This window comes from Zonotrichia leucophrys, chromosome 14 (genome assembly GCF_028769735.1).
Source record: "Zonotrichia leucophrys gambelii isolate GWCS_2022_RI chromosome 14, RI_Zleu_2.0, whole genome shotgun sequence".
Taxonomy (NCBI): Eukaryota; Metazoa; Chordata; class Aves; order Passeriformes; family Passerellidae; genus Zonotrichia; species Zonotrichia leucophrys.
Window position 1 is genome coordinate 12,822,378 of NC_088184.1, and position 18,751 is coordinate 12,841,128.

At 45.3% G+C, this 18,751-nt stretch overlaps 1 protein-coding gene and 1 long non-coding RNA gene across 2 annotated transcripts; one reads left to right on the forward strand and one right to left on the reverse strand.

Moving 5' to 3' along the window:
• Positions 1 to 3,647: 3,647 nt before the first annotated feature.
• Positions 3,648 to 15,341, reverse strand: LOC135454036 (cytochrome P450 3A9-like). Its single transcript, XM_064725739.1, has 13 exons — positions 15,210 to 15,341; positions 12,578 to 12,671; positions 11,287 to 11,339; positions 10,073 to 10,172; positions 9,417 to 9,530; positions 9,052 to 9,140; positions 8,282 to 8,430; positions 7,298 to 7,425; positions 6,549 to 6,633; positions 6,045 to 6,205; positions 5,388 to 5,614; positions 4,413 to 4,575; positions 3,648 to 4,268 (listed from the first exon to the last, which is right to left on the reverse strand). The coding sequence occupies exons 1-13, from the start codon at positions 15,278 to 15,280 to the stop codon at positions 4,176 to 4,178; spliced, it is 1,527 nt and encodes a 508-aa protein (XP_064581809.1). The 5' UTR covers positions 15,281 to 15,341; the 3' UTR covers positions 3,648 to 4,175.
• On the forward strand, positions 4,428 to 15,411 carry LOC135454037 (uncharacterized). Its single transcript, XR_010442017.1, has 3 exons — positions 4,428 to 4,532; positions 5,514 to 5,643; positions 14,817 to 15,411. It is a non-coding gene; the product is annotated as an uncharacterized LOC135454037 (long non-coding RNA).
• Positions 15,412 to 18,751: the final 3,340 nt, after the last annotated feature.

An 18,751-nucleotide genomic window follows, 5' to 3' on the forward strand; every position in this document is an offset into this window, starting at 1 on the left:
TTTCCATATTTTATGTTAATCATTGGTTAGAGCCGAAATTAGCTTTAATTGATATTAAGAGCTGAAAAAATGAATCCTCCAGAGAACGAGTCTCTTTAACCTTTAATGATGCAGTAAATAAAATATCCTGTCAACATTTGTGCAATAGTAAGGGCTTTCAAAATTCCATATCTGTGTGGTGAGCAATTCAATATGTCTAATTCTCTCCATTACAGCACAGAAAAGTGATGTCGTTGCATAAATTCAGCCACAGGTTTTCCATGTTCCCAATCTATCTGGTAATTCCCTAAGCTGGCTTGTTACTTCTACCAGGGAGATGGAGAGAGGAAGAAGGGAATGAAATCAATCCCAGCCCTGCTTGTGCTGCCTTTTCCACTTGTGTCCCTTGACTTGCAGGCTCCTGGTGCCAGAGAAACTGTTCCTCTGTAGAGGTAAAAGGAGCCATGCTGCCTGTTCTTCCTTTCAGGTGAAATATGCCTGGAAATGTTTCATTCTTCACTTTAAAGGCACAGCAGAATTGCAAAAGGCTTCAATGCTTTAGGGACACTTAGTTTGCTAATAGTCAGACCATTCTTCTCTCTGTCAGGGCTCAGCCTGGTGTTGAAATATCTCATAACTGAAATATCTCATAGCTGTGTGAAGCACATGAAACTTTCCCTCACTGTTAGCAGGAAATCTGTTTTTCATAACATCCATTTGGTCATTGCAGTCAACTGGAAGCATTGCAACATTTAGGCAAGTTAGGAGTGAGGATGACTCTGCTGTAGTTAACTGGAAAACAGAAAACAAATCTCCCCACTTAAAACCACCTTTTGTCTTTCACCAGGACTGATGCAATAACAGTTCTCATCCCATGGGATACAAACCTCCTGTGGAAAGGTCCTTCCTGTGTTAAGGGGAATATATTTCTGCATATTTACAGGAATTCTGAGTGATGCTGGTGTTTCCCTGGGTGTGAGTCTGTTACACTGCAGTGATGTGAAAAGAACTTCTCTGAGACAAGGTTGTAAAGCCTTTGAGAAAACTCTATGTGATTTAAAGTTATGAAAAACAAAAATTTCCTTCGTTCTTTTTTCCTTCTTACTTGGGCTTTGGGAGGACCTAGGTGGAGAGGAGAAACAGAAGTGTCCCCACAATTAATTTCCACCTTACACTGTTTTCTTTCCTCTGATGAGACCCAGCTATTTTGGGACAATTCCACGTGCCAGGCCTGCCAAGAGTGTGTAGAACAGTGCTCAAGCACTGGCACAGGCTGCCCAGGGCAGTGAGGGAATCTCCATCCCTGGAAGCGTTCAAAGAAAGTGTTTGTGGCACCTGGGGACATGGTTTATATGATTCAGTGGTGAGCATGGTAGTGAGTTAATGGCTGGGTTTGATGATCTTAGGGGCCTTTTCCAACTATAAAGATTCTTTGATTTTATGAATCAGCAAGGAGTCCAGATAAAATAAATGTTTTATCAGCAAAAATGGTTCAAGGGGTGAGTTAAACAGTGCTATGCCTGATTTAAAGTGGAAACAGCCAAACCAGTGAAATCTGATGGATGCTCAGGACCAGCAGACTCCTGGCCAAGTCACTTCTGAGGGGTGACCAGCAAAGCAATGGGAAGTGCTGGGAATGATGGAGGCAGCCCTTAAAAGCAGAGTATTTTTATGGAGTTAAGACACGGAGGATCTAATTTTCTTCTAGAAGACTCATTACCATGATTTTGTTACAGATTATTTATGGGCTGTTATGATAGTCCTGGCAGGTCATAATTGGCTGAAGCCGGAAAATTAGTCACATTTTTCACATTTGGAAGAATGATCTGTACAGTTGCACTTAATGACTTCATTCCCAGAGAGCCCCGTGCAGGGAAGGAGCTGCCAGGCTTGGGGTGTGGCTGGATTAACCCTTTGTGCTTCTGGCAAAGGCCCCTGGGTTTGCTCACCAGGTACCAGAATGATTTTTCATCACTTCAAAGCAGCTCTCTGGCATGTAAGTGATGTGCTGCTTTCATGATAGTTTCCCCTTTCTTTCTCTTTCTTTGAACCTGAGTTAGTTTTGCCTGGCACTGGGTTTTTTACAGAAAAATGCCTTTTTTAAACTGATTTGTCCATGCTTTGCCCTCTGCCCATCAGAGCCACAGCAGCATCACAGCCAGTCAGACAGGCCCAGCTCTTCTAGGGATGGTTTCTAACCCCTGGTAAGAGATGGGCAACAGATTAAACTGAGGCAGGGCCTCATTGGCAGCACTCCTCAGAGCCTTGCTGTGTACACAGCACAGCCCAAACAGTCTATCACAGATGATGAATCAGAAGGGAGCACTGTAATTGTTTTATCTGCCTTTTGGGACAGCACAAGCTGCTTACTCTTGAATTAGAGCCTGGTGAATGTCGCTGTATCTTCCAGAAAAATGGACAGCTTTGATTTGGGGATTTCCAGGGATGAGGAATTCACTGTGCTGTTGCATGTCCACTCCCAAACTGCTGAATATTCATTGGTAAAAAATGGACCTGAACTGTTGAATAAATGTGTGCTATGTGGGATGACAGCATTTGGGGCATGTCGCAGTTTTGTGCAAGTTTTGTGCTAGACTAAAGAGAAAAGCACATTGCCACGGGAGAAAATTACAGACCATGATCCAGTAAATAATGCCTTGGCATGAAGGGTGCCAGGAGAAAGTTACAGGGTGACTTGATTTGATTTGCAGCTCTTCATCAGTGAAATTTCACCGGATTTGCAGGAAGAATGATGAGGAGGACTCCATGATATCAGAAGGCAAATTAATTACTTTATTATACTATATTATTCTATACTATATTGCGCTACATTATACTACATCAAAACTGAAACTGAACAAGAACTAAACTGAACAAAATCCTGTGACTGTCTCCTGACCAACAGTCTGGACACACACTTGGCCCTGATAGGCCAAGGAAACAAAACACATCACTGTGGGTAAACAATCTCCATTTTGCATTCTACTTTGGCACAACACAGCAGCAGCAAATGAGACAGGAATTGTTTTCATCATTCTTTTCTCTGCTTCTCTCAGGTTCAGAGAATGTGAATCCCACAGCTCTTGTAGAAACCTTTCCCATTTCACTACTGTCTCTTTTGGTTGGTAGGTGTCAAGACCAGCACAATTTACTGGGGTGGGAAACCTGGATTTGGGAGAACCTCCCACCTGCTTTTGGATATTCCCTGTTTAAATGGCCAGGGATGGCATGAGCCATTGGATCAGGGCATCCTGTTGATGACAGGAGCAGCTCAAAGTACCTAAAACCCCACCACAAGCAATGACTAAACCTCATCCATGGCTCTGGGAGCAAAGGCTCAGCTCCAGGCTGTGTGCAGGCCGTTCCTCCAGGAGCACTGGCCCTCCTGCAGGGCTGTCCTCTCCTCCTGGGAGCTGCTGCTCTCTCTAATCCATCCTCTGTCACTCCAGCACGGGAAAGGGTTGGCCAGGGCTGAACTGAAGGCACCCTCTTAATCAAAGTAAGAGGTGGGAGCTGGAGTGTTTGCAAACTACTGTACAAATGGGAGGGTTTGATGGTGTTAAATGAAGGATCAGATTCATTAAATTAAGTGGAAAGCAATGTACATGGATGATTTCAAGGGTTGAGGCTGAATACGGGTTTTAAATAGGAAGTGATCAGCCACTATACACAACACAGAGCAGCTCTCAGACATTTTTAATGACAGTATTTGTACACACTTTAGTTTAATTAACACATGGCACAGGAGAGGGTTGGTAACTAGGATGTGTAGTCCACATCAGTCGTCTCAATCAGAATACATGAAATTTCAAGCATCAATACACCTAGAAGAACAGCACCCGTCCCTGCCCAGTGAGGTCTGGCAGCTGGAATTCCCATCACACCTTGTGCTTTTTTGGATGTGGCAGTAATTCCTTCCCTCCAGATGGAGAAGTCCCTTTTGAAGTCGATGATCAGATTCTCATTTGGATTTATTCTTGTTTTGCAATCAAAATTAAGGGGACTGTGTATTGTCACTGCCCAGTGATCCATGTCACGTTTCTGACAGTTATGTTTATTAGTAAATATGTAGTAATTGCTTCCAGAATTAACTGGAGCTGTTCTTCTGTGTCTGTATGTGTAGGAGAGATTTCCTGAGATATGTGATCCCTTTGTTAGCATGGCAGTCCCTGTGTGTTGAGGGCTGTGGCTGGATTTCAGTTCTTGGCAGGCTCGGTCCGGGGCACCAATTTCAGAATAATTGGGTGCTCTGGTGTTAGGAGCCCCACTGAACTCAGCTTGATTGGGATCTGCAACAATGAGAGGGAAAGCACAGGTGGAGATGGATAAGTTAAACATGCAGGGATGAGAGGTTCAGGCACAGCTGGATCTGCAGTGCCTGGAAATGTGAAATGTCTGGCATTGGCACCCAGCTCCCTCCACGTGCCCCTCACCTGAGTCTCTTTGCAGGTCTGGAAGGTGAAATGCTGCAGCAGGGAGACGATGGCAACTTTCAGAATCAGGAGAGCAAACCTCATCCCAATGCAGTTCCTGGGCCCGGCCCCAAAGGGCAGGTATGTGTATGGGTCTATGGACTCCTTGTTCTCCTTACTGAACCTGGAGGATGGTTGGGGAAAAGAAATGAAGGCAGCAAAACCACAAAACCTACACATCCAATTTATCCTGGGATCTCTCACTGCTGTCCTGCAGGGCCTGGTTTGGGTTTTTCCTGAAGTGTCTCAGTCTACCCCCAAAACTGAGTGCTATGACCAAGCCCTTGTCAGGGACAGGGTGGGGTCCCACTTGAGGGTTTGATTTTCTCTCCATCCAGATTAGTGGAAATAGGAAGCAAGGTGAAAATCCAGGCAACATCCTCTCCCACAGAGACAGATATTTCCTGTCTGTGGTATTTAGAGAGAGAAGAACCAGAAGTTGTTTTGGTTAGAAGCAGCCTATGGCTTCAGTTTCTCTGGGACTGAGAAGCAGATATCAATTACAAAAATAACCAGCTAGGGAAGGTTATCCTTGAAAACAAGGAGGGAAAGCAATTCTGGAAGGATCAAGTCTGGCATATTTAGTAGAAGCTTGTATGAAGGGAACAGGTTCAACAAGAAGGATTATACAGAGGATGGCCAGCAGTTACAAAACCTCCAAATTTCCCCTCTCTCAGGCAGCTTAAAAACTGGGTACAAGATCCTGTGAGGTAGCAGTGATATTCTCCCAAGAAGATTATGTTGTTTGAAACCCTGCTTTAAGCCCAAAGCTCAATTTCCTTTTAAAATGACATTCCCACGAGCCTGCAATTTCTCATCCTTATTGTTTGTAAAAAGATAGGAAGAACACCATTAGGAAGCTAATCAGAGATTAATGCTTAATTACTGAGGAAAAAGCAGTGTGATATTTCTTCCCTTTCATTAAGCTTTTTGTACCTTTCTGGCCTGAACTCGTCTGGGTTGGGCCAGTACTCGGGGTCGCGGTGCAGGACGTAGGGTGGGATTGTGACCACGACTCCTTTGGGAATGGTCACTCCATTTATCTCCACGTCTTTCTTGCAGGTTCTCTCAATCCGCCCCCCGAGGGGATAGACCCTGAGGGTTTCATTCACTGTCATGTCAAGATATTCCAATTTCATAATTGTTTCGTACGTGAGAGGAGCCTGCAGGACCACATGAGGAAGGTGACCAGGTATGCTGGCATCAGAACTAGATTCTCCTAAAATGGCTGTAGGAATCAGAGTATCCCCAACCCCCACTGCCCCAGATTTGACTCAGACTCACTGAAGAACAAAATGCAAGGTAGAAATTGAGCAATTGGTTTCATTTTTCCACCTCTGAGTCATGGAAATGCTTGGAAATCCACATCCTCTTCTGCAGAGTGTGGCAAATGGGTTTGAGCAGTTGGGGTGGCTGGAAGGTTCCAGCTGCCAAAAGAAAACCCCACTGCAGGGCTGAGTTGTCTGAGAGTGTGTCTGCCAGATCTCTTGGAAAATCCACGGTGTTTAGGAGCTAAAGATGTCTCATTGCCCCGACTGAACCAGGAGGCCTGCAGGGTCAGAGTCCTCCCCATCACTCAGGGTCCTCCCTTACCTTGTTGGGCAGGACTGTGTCGATCTCCTGCAGCACCTTCTCCTGCACATCAGGGTGCATGGCCAGCTCGTAGGCCAGGAAACCTAAGGTGTTGCTGGTGGGTTCATACCCAGCAAAGATGAAGATGAATGCCTGGGCCAGGACCTCTATGTCGGTCAGGGCTGTGGGGAGATGAGAAAAGCAGTGTTGGCTGATGGTCTCAGCAAGGAGCAGGCAGCAGCAGGTGGTGTTGAGGCAGGTTTGTTGCAGTTGTTTTCTGATAAGGCATTAATAACTGCTCTACCTGCCTGGAAAAATCCATTTGATAGAGGAGGCAGGTGATTTCCTGGGCATAAATAACTGACAAGCAGTCCTGCTCCCAGGATCTTAGTACCTGGTGCTGGCACCAGGAGACAGAGCTCCATCTGGAGCTGGTTGGTGAAGATGATGGTGACACAAACACCTCCCCATATTCTCCTCTTTCCTACAGCCCCATGTCCATGATGAGGATTTGGCTGTTGTTACCTTTATATGAGTTATTTCCTTCTTTGTTGTCGTGGCTGGCTGAGCGCTGGGATTCAATCATCAGCTGCAGGAAATCTACCCTGCCCTGGGAGGGAAAGCAGCAGAGTCTCTTTGGTGACAGCTTTCTTGGAGGGCTTAGATAGGCAGATTTCATAGCCTAAGCACAAGTTTTAGACTCAAGGCATCCCCAAAATGCACACTACTTCCTTACTGAAAAATGTAACACTTGCTTTTTATTTTGGAAACCTGTCTGTACTGTCCATTAAGCCATTGGGTGGAAGAGCAGTGTCTTGAATGAATTTGGGTAAAGGGATCCAAACTCTAAAAGGCAGAATTTGGTCAGGAAGCAAGCTGCAGTTTTTGAAAAGTAAGAGGGGAAGGCACAACCCTAAAGGTGATTTTGCTATTCATGTGCTGCTTACTCTGCACTTGCTCCTCCTCTGCCTAATCTTCTTCAGGGAGTCTCTCACTCTCTCATTACAAGTGCTGCAGACTGAGGTTACTCCAATTCTGCTGAGCCTTTATCTGGATTTAGCTTCAGATCACGGATGTACAAAGTCCCCCTGATTCTCTGCCAGGACGGGTCAGGTGGGGCTTTTCTGACAGTATTAAAATGAAGTGTTTACACTTGAGTAGGCTCAGGGTTTTGTTGAGTCATTGTACTTTGGCTTCACCTTTGATATCATCCCCCTAATTATATCTCACTTCAGTGTGCTTTCTGCCACAATCGCTCTTAAATTCCCACTCACCTTGTGAGCCTCCTTTTCACGATCCTGCTTAATTTTGGCAAGGGATCTCATAAAAAAATCTACAGCATCACTGGGGAAGATGTTTACGTTCATTTTGGCCATGATAGGAATTAGGAATGGGAAAGCAACTGAAAAACAAATAGAAAATTAGATTGCACTCTTTAAATAAACCCCTCCTGATAGCTGTGGATGCTACTGGGAATTTATTTCCTTTTTTAATTTATTTAGATGAGAAAAGCATGGACTTTTTTCCCTTTTTTCCCCTCTGTTCCATTCCCTTGGAATAGTTTTTGTGTCACATGGGCACAACCAAGCTGGGTATAATCATTCATTTAAGAGAACACCAAGGCATATTCCACCTCCTATTTCTAAGGCTCTGTTTTCTAAGGACAGGTTAGTTCTGGACACAACAGGCATGTGGCTCACAAGAGAAATACTAAAAATTCTGAGTTCTTTGTTCAGGCTGAGCTGTTCACTGCCTTGCTGTGAACATGCAAACATTTTCAAGTCCCTTTCAAAGCTTTTCCTTCCTCATAGAAACTGGATCTTGATATTCTCTATAGTTTCATGAAAACTAGAGCACCAGAACCTCCTCTGTGGACAGATCCAAACTTTCCCTGGGTTTCAGCAAGGTATCTGACATTAATTTAAGGTCCATTGCTGCTAAGCTATTGCACTGGAGGAAATTGCATCTAATTACAGTCCCCACTAAGCACTCACTTCCAGAAAATGCATTTCAGATAGCAGTGCTCTCCTCAAGCCTCACTTGCTTTTCAACCTTTAAATAATTTCCCAGCACTTAACTGGATATTTCTGGGTGGTTCATAAGTTTCTTGCACTGGGGATGCCAAATGTGGAGGAAGCTTTTACCCATCTCATCCCCAGGATTTCAACATGAAGGTCATAAGGAGGAAATGATGAGACAAGGGACAGTAGGACTTTCTAGCAAGGGAAGTTATCCAAGTAAAACTTGGAGTCACTTACATGACAAGATGAAGACTGGGTTAAAAAAGTCAAACTTGACCAGTTTCTTCATCTCTCTGACAAAGGGGTCCTTAGGGTTGTTCATAGAGTCAATGTTCACACCAAAGGAAGTGCTGGTGACCACATCCATGCTGTAGCTCCCAAAGATGCTGATGGAAGGTAGAAAAACATAGACTGTGGTTAAATATTTGGACTGAATGAATATATTTTTTTCCTCATGTCTAAGTGACATTCAAATATAAAGTCTTAGAAGACCTCCTGCCTTAGGTTTGAAGAGAAAATTGGCTATGTGGCACTGAACAGCACTTCTAGAGAAGGGGATAGATTTTTAGAGAGCTTTTGTTTCCAGCCTGCACAGGTTTTGAGGATTTTACAACAACATGGAACGGGTTGGTGGCAGGACAGCATGTGAAATTTAGCATTTAACCTCTTGAGGAGGGGTGGCAGCACACCTTGCCTCAAACAAGCCCTGGGAGTGGTCCAGTTCCACCCAGCACAGCCCCCTGTTCCAAGCTTGGGATGGGACATCTTGGATCTCTGGATTCACAAAGCTGTGCTGGAGTATTTTCCTTCCTATCTACCCCTGGGAAGTTTTCTAACATCCAAATTTAATTTTCCCCTTTTAAATTTCCAGTCAGGCTTTCAGTAAATCCCGTTCCTCCTTTCAGAGCCCTGGCTGACCCAGAGAAAGATCTGCATTGCTGGTAGCCAATGAACCACAGCACTTTTAACAAGGTTTGCTCTGCCTGCTGCTCTTAGCCTCTACTTACTCCTTTACAGATATTGAGCTGTTCTCTTTCACTTGCTTTTGAACATTCTTCACCAAAGCTTCCCCATAGTGCTTCATTATAGGGAACATCTGTAACACAAACCAGGCGTGGTCACTTCAGGACAATACATTTTACTCCTTTACACAGGCTCATGGAGACTACAGGGAGTGTCATGAATATTTACAAATAAGATCTCTCTGCTCAGGCTTTATTTTAAGAGTTTTCTGGTTTCAGTTAGGCATTAATCAAACAGGCCAGCTTAGTTGCCAGGCTCTGACTAAAGAAATCAGACCCCTGTGATAATCTCAGCCTGAAAACACTGCTTATTGACTCTGATTTAGTCTGTACCTGCCCCTCTGGTTTACCTCCTTTAGTTTCCCACTGGTGAAGGTTGGAGAGAGCACAGTACGGAGCCTTTTCCAATGGTCATCTTCAGCTAATGAGACAGCGTTGATCAGTACCCCGGCCAGGTCCGTGCGCTGCAGGGGAAAACAGGAAGAGTTAACCCCAGAAAAGAGAGCAGCCTCCTTGCAGGGATGGCAGTGTGGCAAACAAGCCCCTGCCTGGGCTTTTCCATGGCATTGATGCAGGCAGCTGCCTCTCTTAAGGCACACATCCATAAATAAACTCCTTTCCTGCACTAAACCAGCTGTGAGGTGCCATTCCCAGCCCCAGAACAAGTCCAACACCTGCATGTCTGTGTGTACCCACTATGTCCCATCCCTGCATCCCAGCTGGTGGCAACATGTGCACCATTACAGATTCCTGCATGCTCCCACAAACCCAAATCCATCCATATATATATAAATATATATAATAGGTATGAGAACAGACTTGGTCTGCTCCCTCTGCCAGCCCCTGTGAGCAGTTCAGGCTGTAAGGCAGGGGAACAGTGACGTGCAGTGGTTGTGTTCAGCAATCCCTGAAGTGCAGCCACTGGTTACCAAAGCATGCTTGGCATGCCTCTGTCCTCCTGCACTTTTCTGGACTCTGTGGTCAATCAAAGCAATTGTGCTCTTACCCTGCGGTTGGTGAAGGTGGTGTAACAATCTTTAACCAACACAGATTTGATGATCTGGGGGTCTGTGACAGCCAGAGTGGGTTGTCTGCCATCGTAAATCCTGGTGGGGGGAGAAGAGAAACCACGTAAATAAACCCAGATAATTGAAGTGTAAGAATTGGCTGATGCCCACGAGATGCCCATGTGTTGAACAAATGTTCTTCCATCAGCAGCCTTGTTGCTCTGTTGTCTGAGTACAGAATTGTAGAAAGTGGAGATGGAAAAGGACTCCCAGACCTTTTCCCATCTGGTTTTGGAAAAGGTAAAGGGGGATAAACACTCTCCAAATTCACTGGGAAATGAGCAGGGCTCAGTTGCTCAAAGGACCAGATACTAAATGAAGCAAGTGTCTTCACTTCCTCCCCTGACTCTCTGTGTTTTTCCAGGCACTTAAACACATTACAGTATTAGAAGGAAACTTGTTCGACCCCTTTCAGGCTCTTGAGCTGGGTGTCTGGAGACTTGGGCTGACAACACTGAGACATCCTTGGAGATGAAACTCCGTCCTTGTTTTTGTCTTTTTAAGCTGCCAGTTCTGAAGGCTTTCCTGGAACAGATGTAGATTAAGCTGATCTGTGCTCTCTACCCACTTGTGCAAACATACATTTTCCAGACTCCATTTCTTAAAGCTGCTGTAGGGACTGGTGGATGCATCATGCAGGATATGCATGGTTGTAGCCTAAGTTATAACAACAGTGATGAAAGCTATGGGAGGAGGTGTATAGAACAGAAGAGCCATTAGTGCAGCAGCTCCTGCTGCAGCAGGTGGGGATCAGCAGCAGAAGGAATTCTTTGGATCAGCTCCAAAGAGAGTCACTCACATTCCTCTGCTGTTGGTAAACCAGAGGAACCCAACCTCCCAGTTCCAGATCACACTGAAGTAAATAGTTCTGCTGATGATTTTGTTAGGGGCAGGTGAGGGCCTATTGATATCCAGATTTAAACTGCTTTTCACAGCACCGGTCAAAATAGTTTCTGTATGATGTGACAGTGACACAGCTCTGTGTCACCTGGCTCCAAGTAAGACACCAGCAGAGCCCTGTCACTGTTGCCCTCATCCTGTTGGGACTGTCAGGGCTGCAGGTGGAGAAAAGGGAGCTTTCCTAATGAACCTTTTCTCCCATTTGAGCAGATTCTAGTTTTACTCTCAGAAGAGATCAGTGGTTCATACTCACCCCCAGATTTTCCCGTATTTCTTGAAACATTCTGTGTCAAATTCCAGGAAACCCTGTGGAAAGCAATTTAAAAATTGTATTGGTTCCTCTTGTTAATGTTGCGGAGGTCTCTCCACAAGAAAACAGTTCGCTTGTGGCTTTTAACTTCCACAAACAGCAGCCACCAGGGGAAATCTGCAGTCATTAAATCCCTCCCATTTTCCACAAGCTTTTCCCACAGCTGTGTTTATGGGCCATGTCAACTTCTGGGATACTGTTTTAGAGATGAGCTGTTCAAGGCAAAGGTTCTCATTATCTATCTCTGAAATCATCGTATTCCTGGGGGCACAGGATCTTCATCACTCTTCTCTTCTCTCTTCAAAGTTCTCATGGGATCACAGCTACTTTAACATCTGCTTACTTTAGCGTGGAGCCCTTTGCTCAATATCTACAATTTGAACACTTTCATCTCTCCATACTTTCATGCATTACAGGGAAAAAGAATCTTCCTCCATAGCTTTACAGGAGGATTTCAGCCCTAAGATCAAGACATCTCCTCATCCCTCCCATCTGGTACTTCCTCACTGACTTTGGTGTCTTTATGTTGCTCCTGTGCACTGCCTGCATTTTGTTCCTTTCTCTCACTCGAGGGAGGATTGAAGCACTGAGAGGGTTAATATCTTGCCCAGCACCTGCAGATGATCACTTGAGCTGGCTGGGCCCAGTAGTTTGTGGTGGGAACTCTGCCTGAGGGGGCTGAAGGCTTCTCCTCTCCCTGGCCCAGTTGTTTTGGGCAAATCTCAATGGTGGTAGAATCTTGGCCGAGCTGGCCCAGCCCTGGGCTGCTCCTGAGGCTGGCAGACGTGGCTGGGCCCTGGGGAGGCAGCCAGGCAGGGCCCAGTAGCAGCAAGATGTCAGAAATCACAGCCATGGCCTGGCCTGGCTTCAGCCCCACACACACTCCCCTCACCTGCCCAGCACCACAGGAATGGGGCTCGGCCTGCAGCCGGGGCCACCCAACCAGGCCCAGCCCCTGTTACCTCTTTGCTGGCCAGAAAAGAGAGAGTTCCCAGGTTTCTTTTGTCTTTAGCATGTGTTTTTCCCAGAGGTGTGTACAGTTTTCCAGTGGTACAAACAGATTGTCCCTTACACAGAAGCTTTGCGTCACTTCTGTGAATGCCTCCCCTGCAAACCCCTCACACCTCTGCACAGGCCCTGCGTGACAGAGGAGCTGGCATTTGGAGATAACTTATCAGCATTCTGTATCTGTTCAGCTACAGCTGTGCCAGCAAAGGCAGCTTCAGGCACTCACTTTGCGATATTCCAGGGATGTCCCAACGAAAGGCAGAGGTCTTGGCCCGGGAATGCCCAACTTCTTGAACAGACCAAATGGCCAGATCCCATATCTGTGGGACAGAAAAGAGCAGTGTTACATCACCGTGGCATTGGGACTGTGAGCTCTCCTAAACATGGAGACTTCAGCAACATCCCTTGGGATATGAGGGAGAGAAGGTTGGACCAAGTGGTGGAAAGAAAGCAAGTGAAAACTGCTCTGTAAAAAACTACTTAATAACCATGGTAAGGCTCACACAGAGCTTCAGAGGGATCCTTTTGGTGTGAAAGCAATTGTTTCCACCAGACCACCTGTGGAGACAGCATCTGGAAATCTTGAGCAAAAGTCCTAAAAGGGGCTCATTGTCTACTAAAGGACAGGCAGAAAACACAGCTGGAAGAAGGAACACCAAGCTTACATGTTTGTATTGAAGAGAAATCAAAGCAATGCCAGGAATTATGTCCCAAAGAGGGCTTTCATCAAACTGTACTTCAATTTCAGTAATTGTTCTCCTTCCCTTAGTCCAGCATTAGCTCAGTGGAAGCCTAGTCTTGATGGTTTTCTCTTTAGATTTTATTGACAGCCTTGCAAATTTCTTTCCTCTGAAGCACCCTTCCTGGCAGCTCTGAAGTTATTACTCCTACCTTGGGGCTTTCTCTTTCTCAACAAGGGCCTGGGCTGCAGCCCTTTGAAGCTTGTCTTTGGCTGTGTTGAAAGAGCTCCTCAAAATATTTGGTTTTAGTGAGTAGCTACAGCTTCCCAAGTGAGCAGTTCATTGCAGAAGAGAAGTAAAGCAGGGAAGGTTTGGCAGGGGGATGTTATCAGAGATCCTCTTCAGGTCAAGAGGCAGCAGTTGCTCAGACAGGATCTTGAGGACACTTATTTGAAAAGCCAAGGTTGAGACATAGGGAGGGTCTCCCGTACAATTACCAGTGGGGTTTTTTTTCAATTCTGGGGACCCAAAATGAGATCAGTGTTCCCCAGCACAGCTTCTGCCTGAGCAAAAAATGCAGATCCTAACTTATGGTCCAAACAGGACAGGTGAAAAATGAGGAGCTAGGTGTGTTCAGGTGAAGAAAGGATTCACAGAATACAGTCTGTCAATGTTTAACTATTTTTTGTCAAAGGTTAATTCAGTGCTAGGAATCAAATGATTGTGGATTCTCATTTGTAATGTTTATAGGTAGCCAAGGTTGCGGGAGGACTAGGAAATGTCAGGCTGGGCTGGTTACAAAGCCCAGAAGTACTGTAGGAAAACAGGCTTGGACCACTTGAAACATGGCCTGGAAAATGTAGTCTAACATTCCTACAAGTAAAATGTGTCAGGGTTTTCTGCAGACTGAAAAGGACCATTCAGTGTAAAGCCAAAGAATAATCACTACTTCTTCCTACTATGGGTGTGAATCAGAAATGCCTGAAGTTCCCTCATGTGTGAACTGGAACAGTGTTGCCCCAGCTGGACAAGAAGCATCTAAACAACCTCTCTGTGTCAATGGGCAGTGAAATTTCTATTTTAGCTCTGATATCAGAGCACAGAGATCTGGGTTTAGTCCCTTTTGCCACAACAGAATTACAGGTGCCTGCAGAAGGCACAAGTCTGGTAACCAACAATTTTAGGTAGCCACAGAGTTACTGAAGTAGGAGAGCTTGGATCAAGATTCAGGGTGGCCTTTTTGGTCTTGATGGTTTGGTTTGAGGTTTGTTTTGGTTTTAGTTTTTTTGTTTTTTTGTAAGAGCCAGCCCCAAACAGGCTTTTCAGTGATGCAAATCACAGGAAAATTTTGAAAAATATGGCTAAAACTCTGAGCTTGCTGAGCTGCTGTGGCTGGAGTGTTGCCAGGACAGACAAATGGGCCATGCTCATGTGCACCACGTCAGTCAGGGGTTTTTAATCAGCCCTGCTGCAGTGCTGAATGGTACCAGCAAAGCCAAGGACAGCATTTCCTCATTAGCAGGGTTGCCCTGAAGCACTGGGGGTACATTTCTGCTGTGGGATTTTGTCTGGAAAGCCAGGAGCAGGTGGCTGACATTGCTCTGTGCTCCACTCCTTCCCCCAGCTGTGAGGAGGAACATGGGATGGAAATCAAACCTCTGCAAAGGACCCCTCCTGGTCCAGGTGCCCCTGCGGAGAATCTTAGCTGGGCACCATGGAAGAAGTCAGGGGTAAAAACTGATCCTACAGATATTCTTCTCCTGGTGCCTTTCTGCTGCTCTCCAGCTGTGCAGGAGGATCATATTCTACTGGCTTGCCTGCAGAGCAGCCTCAGCCAGGAAGGCACAGCTGGATATCTGTGAAAAATCACCTGATGGATCAGGACCCTGACTGAAACCAGCACCCTGATGGTAACCAGTACCTGGCATTGTTATTATCCAATTATTTCTTTGATGCTGAGCAATAATATCATAACTGGATGGGAATACTCCAAACCTTGGAGCAAGATCACACGCATGTTCAGTCTTTAGACTTCTCTGCTACATCCCAGAGCCTGGTTAGATGCTGGAAAAGTGAAAATCACATCTACTCTTCAGCAGGTTAGTTGTATGAAAGTGAGCAATGGCAAAAAGAGAGAAATGGCAGGAGCAGAGTATCAATAAAGAATATTTTACTCACACTAGCAGGAGGACCACGAAAAGAAGTATAAAGGCCCATGTTTCTGTAGAGAAAGAAGGCAGAAGGTTCATTTCAGCTCTTCTCTGATTGGCTCTGAGTTCTGCCTTGACGTGCTTGTCCCTCGTCAGTAGGAAATAGGAGTGTTTCACACTGTGCAATCCTTTTTATCCAGTCATATGATTTAGGGGCCCTCCTTCTGTGACAGAGGAGGAGGAGTGGAAGGTAAAGGTAGAAAAGTCTGCTAATCTGAAAAACACCATTCATGTGATAGGCTGAACTGTCTAAGGTTCAAGTTATTTAATGCATGTGTTGCCAAACATTTCAGCTGGTTTCCCTGTTGTAATAACTGCCTTCCCATTGACTCATGCCCCTGGGCTCCTACACCAAACTAAATAAAAACAGGTTACAATGAAAAGGTAAATCCCATAGCAGGTGTCAGGGTTGGTTTACAAAAGGGAAAGAAAAGGGAAAAGGTTATTCACATATTGTGTGACAAGAGCTTTTCTAGCAGATGAATCAACTTTGACAGAATTTAAGATTTTGTTTGAAATCTCTCTCTCTCTCTGTGTTGTGAAGTGCAAGTGCTGCCTGCGGTGAGTCAGAAGCAGCTTCTAACTAAGGCAGGAATTTGTCCCCTCTGAAGGCTCTTGAAGTCCAGTCCACCTTGTTTGCTGGCCTGTGGCCAGGTGTTATGTAAGAGAAATGTTGTCACTCCACAGCTGTAAACAGTTGAAGTGCCACCCACCCTTCTGCCACAGCTGAGGAAAAGGGAAAACACAAATTTTGTAGAGGCTCTCCTGTAAGGATGGTGCTGAAAAGCAAGAGCAGGTGTGGATGTGCTGAGGGGACATTATGGCGTGGAGAAAACTGAGCTCTTTGGATGGGGTTTGTTAGTGGGGATCAAGCCAGGGCAGGAAGTTCTATGGTTTGCATTGGTGTGCACTAATAGCAATTTTAGAGCTTTATTCAAAATTCTAAAATGAGCAATTCCCTTCATATTAGCAGAGCTGCTGCCTTCAGAAGGGAGTTTACTGTCTGCATTGGGACAAGTTGTGTGGGTGTTTTAATTTTTTGGCACATCAGTAGCCTTGCGTCTGCAAGGATGTGGCTGTGATAGACACTGCCCTGACCGAGCAGTGGATCTCAGTCCACATCCCAAGGATCATCATCTGCCTTATCTCAGCATTTGTATCTCCTTCCTCTTTTGCCCAGCCTTTGCTCTGGCCATTGGAGACAGAACAGTTGTAGATTATTTTGTAATAAACACAGTTTGCTTTAGTTTGACGTGAACAGACAAGTTCATGACACAGCTTTCCAAGCCTATGCTGGGTTCTGCCTTTCTTGATTTAGAGATGTTGCAAGAGCATGGTTCAAGGTTCAAGAGGTGCTTTCCCCTTCAGGAAGTGGTCACAGCAGTGACTGGTGCTCCAGGGTTCCTCTTTGCCCATTTTGACACAGCCTTGAAATTTGAGTTTACTGGACACCAAAATGTTCCCAACTGGCTGTGTTGGGAAATAGGTTAACACAGTTTATTCAGGAAATAGGATTGTTGTAGGGCTCTCCATCATCAGTAAAAATAAGCCTCAATCTTTGTCCTCCTTGCATCATTTTTAGGGGTAATTATAGTTTCTGGGAAAATTGGTGTGAAAAACCAGAGGTGTAAAGTTTTGCTGTGGTTTTATATGGTGACCTGATGATCTCAGCCAAATGGAATGTGCCAATTGACTTCAAACAAACAACACAGCCCCGCCATCCCCTTGAGACAGCTGGTGATAAACAGAAGAACCCCATGGTGATTAATCCATGCCAAAGGGAAGTCAATGACCCAGAAAAGATTGATTGGTTGATTTTTCACATGTGAGCCCAGCTCAGAGCCAGTTTATGCCCACAGGTGCACTCTACTGAAACTGTAAACCCCCAATGTGGTGTCCCCTAAACTGCTCAGGGGTGCAGCACAGTTGTTCCTTCACCCCTCCAAGTCCTTTATAATGTCTTAGTCCTGACCACCACAGGCTTTTACGTCCATCCTCTGCTTCTCCTGGACATTGGGAAGTCCACTGCATCCCCCCATGGGTGTAGGGGAGCCCTCCAGGTGTCTGGAGCAGAGGCAGAGTGCTCAGGGGCATGAGAAAGTGCAAGCCCCAATTTTGGCTGTGGGAACACCCTGCTGGTGACACCCCAAGTCCCACTCTTGGGTGACAATGACACACACAACACCCACCCCTTGTCATTTAGGCTGCTGCCACAGAGTTTCCAGGTTGGTCACAGGCTGAGATGCTAAAAAGCCAAAATTTGCAGCAAATTCAGAGGAGAACGGAGCTGCTTTCCCATTTCTAATGCCCCTGAGAAGCTCAGATTAATGGATTAATGGCTTTCAGGAAAGCAAAATAACAACAGGTTCTTATGTGCAGCTTAATGAAGGGAGTGCTGCAAATCTAGGCTGTAAACAAGGTGTGATGAAGAGAAAGGATTTTTGGGGAATAATGACTGGGGGCTGGGCAGAAAAACAGAGGAACATGTATTTCTTTCACAAGCTGTGAAACCAAAGGATGTAGGGTCGAAAGGACACCCTGGAATAGCAATTATGACTGTGGCACAGGTGTGGGGAGGAACAAGCAGGTCAGAAGAGAAAGAGCTGTTGGGGAAGGAAAAAAGCCCCAGTGGGTAACACCTTGTGTTCCTGATGAGAAGGACTGCACAGGTATAGGGAAGGCCAGGCTGGAGAAGTCTGAATCTTTAGGTCTAACTCACTTTGGAGTAGGTTGTGAAAGAGGTTCTCCTTGAGATGCTTTGGGGAATTTGTTTTAGATTCCCAGGGCTGGACGAGTAGAGACTGTGCAGTGCTACTCAGGGTATAAATATTGCAAAGTTGTCATTATGGAGTACTTTAAACTCTCTAGATACAGATAATAAAAATTGCTGCTGCTCTTGCAGAGCTCAGCTAATCTCTGTAGGGGAGGGAGAAGGCAGATTTCTGCCCTGGACAAACACCAAACTGGCAACCACTGATATAGGTTTAGCCTCAGTGTTGATGAGTAATTTAAGATATTCTGAAAGAAGAATAAAGAGTAATATTACCTTGGGTTGAATGAACCACATTCATTTCGTTTAACATTAAGTGTAAACAAAACCCAAGTCTGTAACTCAGGCTCATTTTTCAAGAGGAAAAACAGGTGAAACAAACCAGTGGAATATCTCAGGACCTTCACTGTAGACTGTCTGTAACCTCCTTTTTGAAGTCAGCTGTGCTAACATTATCAGCCAGTTATATGTCAAGAGACTTTTAACTGCCTGAACAGCTGCATTGAAAGGATGCTCACAAGAAATCAAACCAGTAGGAAGTGAAGGAAAAAAACAACAACAAAGATTTTGCAGTTCAAAGTCCACTGTTATATATTTTTATGTTCTGGCCATAAAATTTTCTTGTTTCTGTGCCTGACTCAGAGCAGCCCAATGCTAGAACACATTGACTTGCTGGACTCCAGTTAAGGGAGAGCCCAGCAAATCAGTGGCACTTTTCAGCCCCTTGGAGAGGTGCCCCC